Genomic DNA, 13,733 nt, shown 5'->3' with positions numbered 1-13,733 from the left:
ATGAAGCTTTTGATGATCTTATTTGTTTATCATTTTGGCCACAACAGCTCTTATTTGTGACATGGAAAATGTCCTTAAGAGCTGCTGAAAATCCAGTTATAAAAGAGCTCAGGTTCAAAGTCAAGGCTAAAACTCCTCATCAGAAATTACTCCAGCTCTGCAGAAAGTCTCGGCACATAAACACAAACAGCAATGGGGAAGTCTCTCCCATCTCCACCATGAGAGAAGATCCCCTGGGTCACTTACCTCGTCAAAGACCGGACTGTTGCCTTTCCGGATTCTCGTTCGTTTGGTCTGCCCAGCGGCTGTGACCTTGACCACCGGCCGGATGTTGACCCCAGGTAACTGGCGGCCCTCTACCACTTGGACCCTGATCTGCAAGCAGAGGTCACAGGGAGGCAGGGAGACAGCCCAAGATGGGGAAGGGGAAACAGGAAGAAATGAAAGACATTCCCTGAGACAAAACACTTTCAAGAACCAGTACCCTGAGTGCGGATCACAACATAACATTCTCACTCTTTTTGTTGTTGTTCGCTTGCATTTTGTTTTCTTACTCATTTACTTTTCTTTTTGATCTGATTTTTCTTATGCAGCAAGAGAACTATATAAATATATTTACATATATTGGATTTAAGATCTATTTTAACATGTTTAACATATATTGGATTGTTTGCCATCTAGGGGAGGGGGTGAGGGGAAGGAGGGGAAAATCTGAAACACAAGGCTATGCAAGGGTCAGTGTTAAAAAAATTATCCAGGGGCAGCTAAGTGGCGCAGTGGATAGAGCACCAGCCTTGAATTCAGGAGGACCCGAGTTCAAATGTGGTCTCAGATACTTAACACTTCCTAGCTGTGTGACCCTGGGCAAGTCACTTAACCCCAGCCCCGGGGGGGGGGTGATTATCTATCCATAGGTTTTAAAAATAAAAAAAGCTTTAATAAAAAAATTAAGTGAAAAAATACAACAGTTCCCCTAAAAGTCAAAGGATGAATGATCCCAAAGGCTATTAGAAGAAGAGTTAAGAATAAAATAATTAACAACATACCCCTTTCTCCGAGATCACTGATATTTCTGAAACTTAGAGGTTCTGTATAAGTGATGAGACCAAGCTATCTATAGTAAGACCCTCGCCTAAAGGAATCTTATAATCCAAAACAGACAGGGAAAGAATATTGATCAAGCTTCTGGCCTTCGGCCTTCTGTCATTATGCCCATGGTTGTGAAAACATAACTGGGCCTTAAGCAAGAGTAGTCCCAGAGACGTTAATATGGGACTATTACTTCCATGAAAGTGAATATTAAATGCAATATTCCCCAGCAGGAAATTGGGGTTAGAAATATTAAAAAATAGGAAAACTATATCTCAAGAACAGCTTATTTTCTAAAGTTTGGAAAGAAACAAAATGTTTGCAACTGTTTTAATATCTGGCAATGTTTACACATTTTATCAATAATAATTATTTTTTAAGAACAAAATTATTAAATAACCCAGATCTTTTTCTCACAGGACTTTTGCAAACCTTTTGACTATATTGGGTCTCTCTCCCTCAGCTAGTCAGGGAATCATAGAATATCAGCAGTGGAAAGAAATTTGAAAATCATGCGTTACCATCTCTTTCTTCCCTGCTTCTCTCCAAGTTATAGAACAAGAAATGGAAATTCAGAGGGGTGACATGACAGAGTACAGAAAGGAGAGTTATTTTGTTATTTATTGCCATTTTCAGGAGCAGGAGGGATTCTTAGCTTCACTACAATGACTTGTCATCCGGTACCTTAAAATAACGTGCTTTGCAAGCAATATAATATAAGTTAATATAACTTGTTGACAAACAGCACACATCTGTGAATGAGTAGATTTATTGGGAAGGAGGGAGAGAATGAGATTTGGATATCTGAACAGATGGAATGGTAGATATGAATGGGTAGAGATAGAGATGGATAAATACAAATAAATGAACAAATAGACATAGAAAAATGGACAGATGGATGGATGGTTAGTTGGATGGTTAGTTGAGTTGAGATGGACAAACCAACGGATGAATGGATGGATAGATAGATAGATAACACAGAAAGATGGATGGATGGACTGAAGGATAGACAGATGAACAGACTAACAGATGGGTGGATAGACAGACAGACAGACAGACAGACAGACAGATAGATAGATAGATAGATAGATAGATAGATAGATAGATAGATAACATAGAAAAGTGGATGGATGAATGGATGAATGGGTGGACTGAAGGATAGACAGATGAACAGACAAAGAGATGGATGGATAAACAGGCAGATAGGTAGATAGATAGATAGATAGATAGATAGATAGATAGATAGATAGATAGATTACATGGAAAGATGGATGGATGAATAGATGGATGGATGGACTGAAGGACAGGCAGATGAACAGACCAATAGATGGATGGATGGATGGATGGATGGATAGATAGATAGATAGATAGATAGATAGATAGATAGATAGATAGATAAGATAAGGATAAATAGGTGGATATAGACATAGAAAGATAGATGGATGGATGGATGAACTGAGGGACAGACAGATGAACAGACTAATATAGACAGACAGAGAGAGAGAAAGATAGGTATGGATAAATATAAGTAGATGGATAAATAGACATAGAAAGATGGATGGATGGATGTTTGGACAGAATGAAGGACAGACAAATGAACAAACCAACAGAAAGATGGATGGATAGATTTTGGATAGATGAATGGATGGATGGAGAGAAGGAGGGAGAGATGGAAGGAAGGAAGGAAGGAAGGAAGGAAGGAAGGAAGGAAGGAAGGAAGGAAGGAAGGAAGGAAGGAAGGAAGGAAGGAAGGAAGGAAGGAAGGAAGGAAGGAAGGAAGGAAGGAAGGAAGGAGAAAATAGTATTCTCACCAGGGGGGGCATCTAGCCTCAGTTGTAGCCCTATGGTGATGGGGATCTCACTCCCTCCTGAGCACCCACCACACATATGGGCATGTCTCCTTCTTCCTGCTCATTTCCCAAGCCTGACATTCCCCACCCCCTCACTGCTACCTCTTGTTGTCCCTTGATCCCCTCAGGACTGATCTCAACCACCACCCTCACAGGAGGCCTTTCCCATGATTCTCTTGCTAGAATTCCTCCCCCACCCCAGTGACATTTGCTTCTAGCTCTTTTAGAGGAAGAGCTAAGTTTCATACAGAACCACACCACACTAAATGTTAGTCGATTTAAATTGAAGGGATTCAGAGTCAGAGAGTCGGGGTTCATATCCCAGATCTCCCCCTGTGTGTTCTTGAGCAAATCATGTTACCTCGGTGGACACTTCAGGCTCCTCATCTATACCACAAAAGGGCAGACTCAATCACCTCAGAGATTGTGCCAGCTCTAAATCTAGGCTCTGACCTCCTGGCCGTCTGTCCCTTAACCTCTCTGAGACTCAGTTTCCTCATCTGCAAAATGGGATAATAATACCACCTCCTTCAGTTAAGATACGAAAACTGCTTGCAGACCTTTCTTAAAGCATTAGCTAAATGTGCGCTGCTGGGATGGAAAGATAAGCTTTTGGCAGAGACACAGCAGAACAAGCCCGTGCTCTGTGACTCCAACTCCAGAACACTCTGGACCCCATCTCAGAGTCCGAGACTGACCAGCCAAAATGCTAATCATTAAGACCTAGGGCCTACATCAGTAACCAAAAAACAGCTGTTTACTGTGGTTTTCCAGCAGGGGATACATTGTAATATACATGTCTAACTGTTACAATTTAATAAAGACATTTCCTTGTCTCCAGGATATTTTGTATCTACTAGGTGTATAAGCAGCTGCTGATGGGCCATGAGAAAAACAGAAAAGGGATCGATGAAGAAAAAAGCAAGCAGACAGACAGACAGGGAGACAGGCAGGCAGAGGGTAGACAGACAAGCAGACAGACAGACAGGCAGGCAAACAGACAGGCAGGCAGATAGGCAGACAAACAGGCAGACAGACACACAGACAAGCAAAGCAGATAGACAAGGAGACAGACAACAGATAGACAGGTAGACAGACAGACACACACACAGAGGTAGACAGACAGGCAGGCAGACAGATAGACACACACAAGGGATAGACAGGCAGACAGACAGACAGGCAGACAGACAGCCCCTCCCTCACCTGGAAGTCCTGGGGCTTGTCGGACAGCAGCTTCTTGGCCGGACCCCTCTTCCTCTTGAGCCCCGCGGGGTGCGCCGGCGCGTGGGGGGGAAGCTTCTTGTGCGCCGCCGGGCCCGGGGGCCCGGGGGGAGCGCCCTTGTCCGGAGAGGGCTCCGTCTCGTCTCCCGTGAGCCCCTGGTCTTCCGCGTCCTCCTCTCCCCCTGTGTCTGCCCGGCGGCCGGCAGGGTGAGAGGGGCCGTGTGAGAGGCTGCCCGCCCGGCCTCCTCATCTCTGGGCGGCGCCCCCCCTCCCCTCCCCCCACCTCGTGCCCCATGGCAATTAAGTGACCCGAGAGAGAGCGAGAGAGGAGGCGCTTCCACAGCCGGGTGTTAGCAGACAGAGGGTGAGGATGGCCCGGCCCGCCCCGCGCGCGTCCCGGAGTCGGGGAGTGAGGAGTTACTGGGGCGCAGAAGGCGGTGGGGGAGGGGCAGGACCCCGCTCCTCTCTCACCCACGGGGGCCGGCCACTTCTTCCCCGAGTAGCGCGTGTCCACGGTGCTTTCGCTCAGCAGGGACCATGTCTCCTCCGGGCCCTGGCCCACACCTAGCACAAGGCGGGCGCAGCCCCCCAGGCAGCGGCTGAAGGCCGGGGACCACCGAGCCGCCCGCCCCGCCTCCCTCTTCCAAATCCGGTGGGAGGTTGCCGCCTCCGGGAAGCCCCCTGGATTACTCCCTCCCTCCTCCCAGGCTTCAGACAGCAGCTAAGAAACGGGGATTTCTCCGGACCGCCATTGGTCCCCAGCCCCAGCCCGAGCAATCAGGTTCTGCTTCTGTCCGGCCAGCTGAGGGCCGCTGCCTCGTCCGTGTGTAAGCGCGTGCAGGTCCCCCACACCTAGCGCTCCCTTCCTCCCGGGCTCTGCGCCCTCCCCGGCTTCCTCTGAGGCCCAGCAAGAAGTCTTCTCTGCAGAGGAAGCCTCTTCTCCCCCCCCCCAAATTCTGGGGCCTTCCCCCTGACTGCCCCCCCCACCCCCCACCCCCCGCTGTGCCCAGCTCATCTGCCCCCTCAGGCCGCGAGCTTCTGGAGGACAGGAGCGCGCCTCTGCCCTTCTTTGGGCCCCCAGCCCTGAGCGGAGCCCCCCACTCGGGGAGCGCTCCACGCCTGACGCCACACACAGAGGGCGTCTCCTCCCAGAAGCCCTCCTGGACCGTCCCCTCCTTCAAGTAGCACTTGCGCCCCCCCTCTTTCCCCCCAGCCCCATGTGTGCAGCGTGTTCTAGGTCGTATGAAAGGCAGAATGGCCCAGAGAACCGGGAGCTGTTCCAGAGCCGGGAAGGCCGGACTCCGGCGGGACACAAGCAGCTGCGGGGGCACCGACCCACTCTCTCAGGTTACGGGCTGTAAAGGAGGGGCTAGCTGGCATGGAGGAGGGATCTTTCCATATGGGAGTTCCTTTTGTCCAGTAGTGGTCATTTCTGTCCCATGTAGGGATTCTTTTATGTCCCATGTGCCTGTGCAAGACATGCGCACACGCACATTCTCATTCTCTGTCTTTGTCTTCTCTCTCCTCTCGCTCTCTCTCTGTCTCTGTCTCTGTCTCTCTCTCTGTCTCTCTCTGTCTCTGTCTGTCTCTCTGTGTCTCTGTGTCTCTGTCTTTCCTTTTTTCTCTCCTCTCTCTCTCCTTCTCTCTCTCCGTCTCTCTCTTTCTGTCTCTGTCTTTCTCTGTCTCTCTGTCTCTCCTCCCCCCAATGCCCATCAAAGTGCTTTGTAAACATCATTAAAATCTTCATAACAGTTGGTTCATAACAGTTGTGTCAGTCACGTCTGACTCTGTGATCCCATTTAGGGTTTTCTTGACAAAGATACAGCCCACGTCCTTCTCTAGCTCATTTTACAGATCAGGAAACTGAGGCAGACTGGGTTGACTGACTTGGTCAGGGTCATGCGGCTTCTAAGTGTCTGAGATCAGATGTGAACTCAGGTCCTGCTGACTCCCAATCCAGCATTCACTGCGCCTGCAGCTGCTCTAACAAAACGTGTGTGTGTCCCAGTGTACACACACACACATATATTTATATTTCTAATGGCCGAGCTTGACCCCAGGAAAGGTCTGAGAAAACGAGCGTCCACTGCTCTCTGCTAGGCAGGGGGCTTGTGGGGGGGGTGGAACCCTGCAGCTCTGTCCCGAGGGTCTGAAGCGAGGGCTCTCTGCCCACCTTTGTCCCTGCCCTCTGTATTCTTTCGGTTTGGGTAACTGCCGGTCAGGGAAAGGGAAAGGGAAGGAACCGGGAAACTAAATATCATTAACATGAAGTTAGCCAACTTCCCCATGGAGAACTTCCTGGGGTTGGGCACGTTACAATATTCACAGCAGCCCTAGGAAGGGGTGCTAGTATTATCAACCCAATTTACAGATGAAGAAACTGAGGCAGAAAGAGGGTAAGTGACTTGCTAGTGTCTAAGGCTGGATTTGACAAGTCTTCCTGACTCTGAATCCAGACCCACAAGGCCACCCACTGAATGGGAATCAAAAAGATCTGTTATAGAATTTTGCCTCTGACCTATCAGACAGTAAACTTAACCTTTCTGCCTCTGTTTCCCCATCCACAAAATGGGGATGGTGATCACACCCACTTCCCAGGGTTATTGTGAGGACTAAAGGCTAGAATAGTAGGAGCTTTGTAACCCTGGAAGAGCCAGGTCCTCCCGGATCATGTCAGCAGGAGGGAGCACAGCCCTTCTTGAAGTCTTCTCTGGCCACAGGAGCAGGGCCCCAAGGGGCAAGGCTGCAGAAGCGAGGACAGGGCTCGATTCCGGGCCTTGTGGCCTAGGGCATCTGCCAGGACTTAGCTCTTTCCTGTGTCCAACGGGTGAGAGCCCAAACCCTCCGACTCCTCAAAGTTTGAATGACCATTTGGGGCGTGGTTTGCTTTATTCTCCTGTCTACACCTGTGATTTCATCAACTCAGGGACCTTCCAGTATGGAAACCCTCTCCAGAAAAGCAAATCAGCAGCTCTGCCTGGAATTCTGGGCCTTGGAGAGGCAGCGGGGGTAGCGAGTGCTCAGGGAGTCAGAGGCAGGCCCAGAACCCTCTGCCTAGCCACTCTGTGGCTTGCCAATTGCCAGCTGTGTAATGGGAAGCTGAAGGCCATTCCCTCCATAACACCATCCCTACCGTCCCCAGAGAGCGGGCCCCGGCCTCTGCTTGAGGAACCCCAGGAACAGGGAGCCCACGATCTCAGGTGAGCCTGGCAGCAGCCTGTAAGAGCCCTTATAGACGAGGAGCTTAAGGTATTAGAGACCAGAATTGACCAGCAATTGGTGAGATCTGGACCCAAGTCCAGTCTTCCATCTAAGGAGTCACCCGGGCTCAAATGTGAGCACGTGGTGAGTGCTCCTCATTCAAGGAGATAATGGTTATGGGGCTGCTTTGCCAACTTAACACATCCTGAGATCTTGATATGAGATTATGATCCTTTCTGGCCCCACCTGTAATCAATGAGGCAGTGTTGCCTAATGGTTAGAGAAAAGTCTTTCAATGAGGAGGCTCTGAGTTCAAATCCCTTCTCTATACAGTAAGGCCCTCTGGAGGGAGAAGATGACCTTCTCATCCCCCGTACTGCTCCCTGAGACAAGAAGGGACACCCCTCTGCCCAGCAGAAGGGATTTTCACTCTGCTAGTTTCCCCCAATTAAAGAAATTACAGATCTTGGCTAATAATGAATCAGTAGTGGTTACAATAATTTACAGAGTAACCACCAGATCTTCCCTTCCAGCCACTGTCCCCCCACTGAGGGGGCGGCCACGGAGTCACTTTTCTTGGACCACGGTGGGCTCCAGACCTCCACCACCAGGGCCCGTGACCGTCTCCTCGTGTCCCAGCCGGGAAGCAAGGGTAGGGACGCCCGGGGAGCCTGGAGTCTCTCTAGATGTACTAAGAAGGGAGAGATCCTTACCAGCACTCATGTCCATCTCGGTCAGGGAAGGAGAGGTGTCCGCCGGGGCAGGGGGAGGGAACAGGGGAGCAGCTCCAGGAGGAGGGAGGTAGGAGGCCTGCAGCACCAGGGACGCCTGGGAGAGAGAGGGAGAGAGGGGGTCACCGCGTCACATGTCACAACCCCCACCCCGATGTGGCCGGATGCCCAGAGAGAGGCCCCGATGAGGTCTGGGGAAAGGCAGGAAGCAGCCAGTGATTAATAAATAACCGCGGAAACCAATTCCATTCAAACGAAAGAAGCTGATTTGAATCCGTTAATAGCTTGTTGTGATGTTTGAAGGTTTGCTGAGCTCCTCAGAGACAGTAGGACGTTTGTTCCTCACAACAACTTTATCAACAAGCAATCATTAAACACCCACTGTATGCCAGCCATTGTTCTAGGTCCCAAAGTTACAGATGCAGAAGAATTCTATCCAATGAGCATTGATTAAGCACCCACTGTGGGGCAAACACTTTCTCGATGCCAAGATTACAAATTCTGCAGAATTCTATCCAATTCAATAAGCATTGATTAAGCCCCTACTACGTGCCAATCATTGTACTGTGTCACATCCAGTATAGAGTTGTTTTGTTTTGTTTTGTTTTTCAGTCACTTGTTAAATCTTTACCAGCACACCACTGGACACAAAAATAAACGCAACCAAATTCCAGAAGAGAGAGAATGGTTAGACCAAGGGGTATCAGAGCAGGCTCCCTGGAGGAGGTGGCACAGCCCTGAATTGAGAAAAGGGCTCTAAGAAAAGAAGGAAAGGCATAGAGGATAGAAGGATCAGGAATCGGGCTGGTTGAGAGGAACAGTGTGTACATGAAGGGCCCGCCCTTCTTTCCCTCTTTGATGAGGTCAGAAGAGGAAATTTGTTTTGATTTGTGCCTTTTGTGCTCATTTCCCATTCCCTTTTCCACATGGGCTTTCCCAAAAGTCTAGCTTCCAACTGCTCTAAGATTTGGGGGACACCTTGTACATTCTCTCCTTGCTTTCCCTCAGCAGAATAGCCGTGCCTGCTAATGAAGTTTTAAAAAGAGGGATGGGGAAAGTCATCTGACCAATCACATACTCACCGTATTGGGACACCGGTTTTTATTTTTTTATCATCACCTTATTTATTTACCTTACGTGCAGAGTACATAATACAAAGTGTCAGCCTGGTTGACTCAAAAGCCAAAATGAAGGATTCTGGGAGAAATCACAAACAGCTCAGATGTTAGAGGCTCTCTCTCGGGTGGCAAAAAGTGAAAAAGAAAGAAGTCTTTTGATGAGGGTAAAAGGGGTTAAAGGTAAAGGCTGGTGTAAAGCTTAGTGTTGAAAACAAACAACAACCTAAGATCTTAACAACTGGTCCGAGATTTTCTGTCCAGTTATTGAGGGAGGAGCAATGGAAGTCAGATTTTAGATTCTTGAGCTCAAAGACCGCCACAAACTCGGCTGCAGCCGTGAAATTAAAAGATGCTTGCTCCTGGGAAGGAAAGCTTCGGCAAATCTGGACGCGTGCAGAGAAGCCATCACCTTGCTGAGGAGTCCCTATTGTCACTGCTATCGTTTTTCCTGTGGCAGCGTGGCTATGAGAAGTGACTAGAGTGCCACTGAACCGGCACTTCCAAATGCTGGTGCTGGGGAGGATTTCTTAGAGTCCCTCGGACGGCAAAGAGAGCAAATCGATCAATACTTAAGAGAAATTAACTTAGGCTGTTTACTGGAATACTGAATATTTTGGCCCCTCAATGAGAAGACGGGACTCTTTGGAAAAGCCCCGACTCGCAGGAAGATGGAAGGCAAGCTGTTGTAGTAGCCATATCACATAGCATAGATATAAACTTGGGACACGATTTTATTTTAAAGCTTCTTTCACAAGATCATGAAACAGGCCACGGTTCTAGACTCTCCCCGTGGCCCGGCCCCCGTGGGCAATCTGGGGGAGCCGTGGGCCCTTTTTCCGAAGGATGTGCTTAAATTTGTAAAATAAAACATAGAAGCTCCCGAGGGAGAACGAACATACTGAGGGCCGCTGTTTAGGACGGATCCTCCTTGAGGGCAGCAAGAACAGTCCTCCCTTTTGCTTGTTTCTATCCCCAGCGGGCAGTGGCTGGTACCCAGTCAGCACTTGGGAAATGCTCGGGGACCACCAGGCTGCTGCCGTTGTGAGAAGCCCCGTTATTCTGGTCCGATCCCTATACTTTTTACAGAGGGGGAAACTGAGACCCAGAAGACGTGCCCATGGTCACAGAGTTTCTAAGTTGGCTGTCTTGGGCATCTTTCTGGCCCTGCCCTTATTGTTTGGGCTTCCCCCGGTCTGAAAAATGAGCCAGCCAATCCCGAGGTCCCTCCCACCTTTAAATCCCCCGAAATCCAGTAAATCTGAGAAGTTTGAAACTGGAGCAGAGGAAGGTCAGCAGAGGTTCATCCGCTGCAACTATCAAAGCCACCACTAGATGCCGCCCACTGACCATCCAAGTCAGGCACCCTCCTCCCTTCCAATTTCTGAGCCGGTTTAAGGTAATTAGGGAAGAAATGATGCTGACTCCGCGGAGTAGATGGGACGAAATGAGCTGGAGAGAGAGACAGGACACCCCAAAGGTCCCCGGAGACGAAGGGGAAGGAAGATCACAAGAGGCAGCACGGGATCACGGGGAAAACTCAGCTGGAACCAGAGCCCTGAGTTCCAGTCAGTCAATAAGCACGAATTAAGCTCTTACTGTGTACCAGGCTGTTTCGCTCTCCACCTGTGTGGCTTTAAGGCAGCCACTGGCCCTCTCTGGGCCTCAGTTTCTGTAAAATGAAGGGGTCGTGCTGGATGACGTCTGCATGACCTATAAGTACCTGTCAGTCCTGGGGAAGCCCTGATGGGGGGGGCAGGGCGGGGGGGATGCACTCTCCCCATTAAAAACACTGCTCTCTCAGAGGCTAATCTAAAAAGAGGAAATGAGGAGGGAGTGTATCCTAGGCCAGGACAAAGAGAGGGGAATGATGCCAGATGGAGGAAGCAGCGAGAAGGGCACTTGCACTAGACCGTAGTGGGCTCAAGGTGTCCCAAAGTGCTTTTTTTGTTTTTGAGGCAATCAGAATTAAGTGACTTGCCCACTGTCATTCAATTAGTATCTAAGGCAACATTTGAATTCAGGTCCTCCTGACTCCAGGCCAGAGCTCTGTGCACTAAGGTGCCTCCTGGCTGCTCCCAAAATCCTTAGGGTAGTTTTAGGGTATTGACACTTTCTGACTCTCTGACATACCCTATAGAATGAATCGGGTGGGCACTGGTTGGGAAAGGCTTTAAAAACCAAACAAAAGAATATATGTTTGATCCCAGAGGCCTCAGGAGGAGCCTTGGGAGTTTAGAGAGCAGAGTCACTGGAGGGAACAGGAGGTGTAAAATCCAGGCAGTGTCCTCGGCTTCGTCCCCAGTGAAAGGAACTTGCTTTCCCCCAGATCGGTGTCAGTTTGTGCTTTCTTTGTATTTGTGAGCATCTTGTTTTGTGATCATAATAAATTAATGACATCATTATTAAGTATTAATCATTCATTCTAAGCTTTTCCCTTTTTTTTCAGTTCACCTCTGAACTTTACTAGCTGTGGGATTCTGGGCAAGGGGTTTGACCTGTTTGTGCCTCAGATCTGACCTTTTTCTTCTTCTCTCCAGACCCTCTCACTTGGTGATCTCATCTGATCACCTTGGGTTCAAATCCTACTGCTTCATGACCTTGGACAAGTCACTGAGGGTGATTGCCCCTTTCCCAAGCACTGTTCTCACTTTCCTGAGACAGTCAAGGGCTCCACCATTTGTAAAATGACCAAGAACAGAATCCAATCTACTCAGAGTGAGGGAGGGGAGGGAAGGCACAGCTCCCTCCCTGCCCCAGCAGCTTCTGGCTTAGTTGACCTGGAAAGATGGAGGCAACTTCTGTTCCCATCCCCCAAAACGTGCCCCGGAAAGCTTCCTCCAGCTCCAGCCACCAATTGGAAACTTCCCTTTTCTGTCCCAGACTTTCTGGAGCCTTTATTCCCTTCAGTAAAAGGATACAAGATTCTAATATGAAATTAAGAGAGGAAATAAATTGAAAGCAAAGTAAGAGAGAACTCTGATAAAAGAAGCAGGCCTTTGGATCAGTCCCTGATAAAAGAAGCAAATCTTCGGACTGGTCCCTGGTAAAAGAAGCAAATCTTCGGACTGGTCCCTAGTAAAAGAATCTGGCCTTCAGACCGGTCCCTGGTAAAAGAATCTGGCCTTCAGACCAGTCCCTGGTAAAAGAATCTGGCCTTCAGACCAGTCCCTGGTAAAAGAATCTGGCCTTCAGACCAGTCCCTGGTAAAAGAATCTGGCCTTCAGACCAGTCCCTGGTAAAAGAAGCAGGCCTTTGGACCGGTCCCTGATAAAAGAATCTGGCCTTCAGACCAGTCCCTGGTAAAAGAAGCAGGCCTTTGGACCGGTCCCTGATAAAAGAAGCAAATCTTCAGACTGGTCCCTGGTAAAAAAAATCTGGCCTTCAGACTGGTCCCTGTTAAAAGAAGCAAATCTTCGGACCGGTCCCTGATAAAAGAAGCAGGCCTTTGGATCAGTCCCTGATAAAAGAATCTGGCCTTTGGACCGGTACCCGGTAAAGGAAGCAGGCTTCTGACCGGTCCCTGGTTAAAGAAGCAGGCCTTCGGACGGTCCCTGATAAAAGAAGGAAGACCTTGAGAATCCAAGTCCCTGAGTGGGCAGGAGCCTCAGAAGCCACCCAGCCCAGCCAGGAGGGGCTCACCCTCCCCCAAAGCACTCCTGCAGCCTTTCCTCAAAGCCCCCAGTAAGCGAGAGCCCACTAAGAGCTGTTTTCTCTGCTTACATCCGCTATCGGCCATTTTTCTGAAGCTGGTAAGGAGGTCCAATTTGTTTCTGATGGAGGGAGTTGATAAGGGTTTACTGGGGTGGAGAACAGGGCCTAGTGCAGAGTGTGATCAGGGAGTGACATGGGTAGAGGATGGCTGGGGGATTATGAGTCAGGGCAAACATGGGGGGATATAGCCTCCCATGGTATTGGGGTGTCTGACAAAGACAGAGGAAATGAAGGCAGGCCTGCAGTGAGCATTCTCATTTTCTGAGTCCTGGCTATAAGCCTTAGGTCCCAGTGTGACCATAGAACCCCAGCAGAGGTCAGAACCTCCAGAAGTCTCCATGAAGAAGAAGAGCACTGGAGTGGGAGGCGGGGAGAGAAGATGCCTCAAGCAGCCCCAAAGGGTCAGAGAAGGAGGGCAAGGGGGTCTGTCCTCCAGAGACCCCAAACTGTGGCTTCTTCATCCTTAGCAAGGAATCTCAATGTCGTGCTCCCCACTTGACTCCCCATCATTGCACAAATCCCACCAGTTGCCAGATCTTGTTTCCTTCTCCTTCAGAGTTGGACGGGACTGACCAGCAACAGCAACAAATGCTAACAGATCGATGGATTGATTTGCCACACATGCGACCTTAGGGTCATTTCCTCAGCTACAAAATTGGGATTTAGGATGAGGTAACCTTCCTCTAGCCTTGACTCTAAAATTTGGTGACCCAGAGAGATTTCCTCAGTTTCCCCACCTGTAAAATGTGAGTTCTGAGCCTGTGAGATCCTTTCTGTCTCTCAGATCCTCAGATTCCTTTTAGCTGTGAGTG

The 13,733-nt window shown here is 49.3% G+C and overlaps 1 protein-coding gene across 1 annotated transcript in view; it reads right to left on the bottom strand.

Moving 5' to 3' along the window:
* Positions 1–13,733, bottom strand: part of DYSF (dysferlin) — a 233,162-nt gene that overhangs the window by 138,522 nt on the left and 80,907 nt on the right. The window contains 4 exon segments of the mRNA XM_074285534.1: positions 247–375; positions 4,143–4,348; positions 4,632–4,724; positions 8,075–8,189. Coding sequence (XP_074141635.1) covers positions 247–375; positions 4,143–4,348; positions 4,632–4,724; positions 8,075–8,189 — 543 coding nt within the window.

This window comes from Sminthopsis crassicaudata, chromosome 2, assembly GCF_048593235.1.
Source record: "Sminthopsis crassicaudata isolate SCR6 chromosome 2, ASM4859323v1, whole genome shotgun sequence".
Classification (NCBI taxonomy): Eukaryota; Metazoa; Chordata; class Mammalia; order Dasyuromorphia; family Dasyuridae; genus Sminthopsis; species Sminthopsis crassicaudata.
The sequence above is the reverse complement of the archived record's forward strand: the minus strand, read 5'-3'. Positions and strand labels throughout refer to the sequence as shown.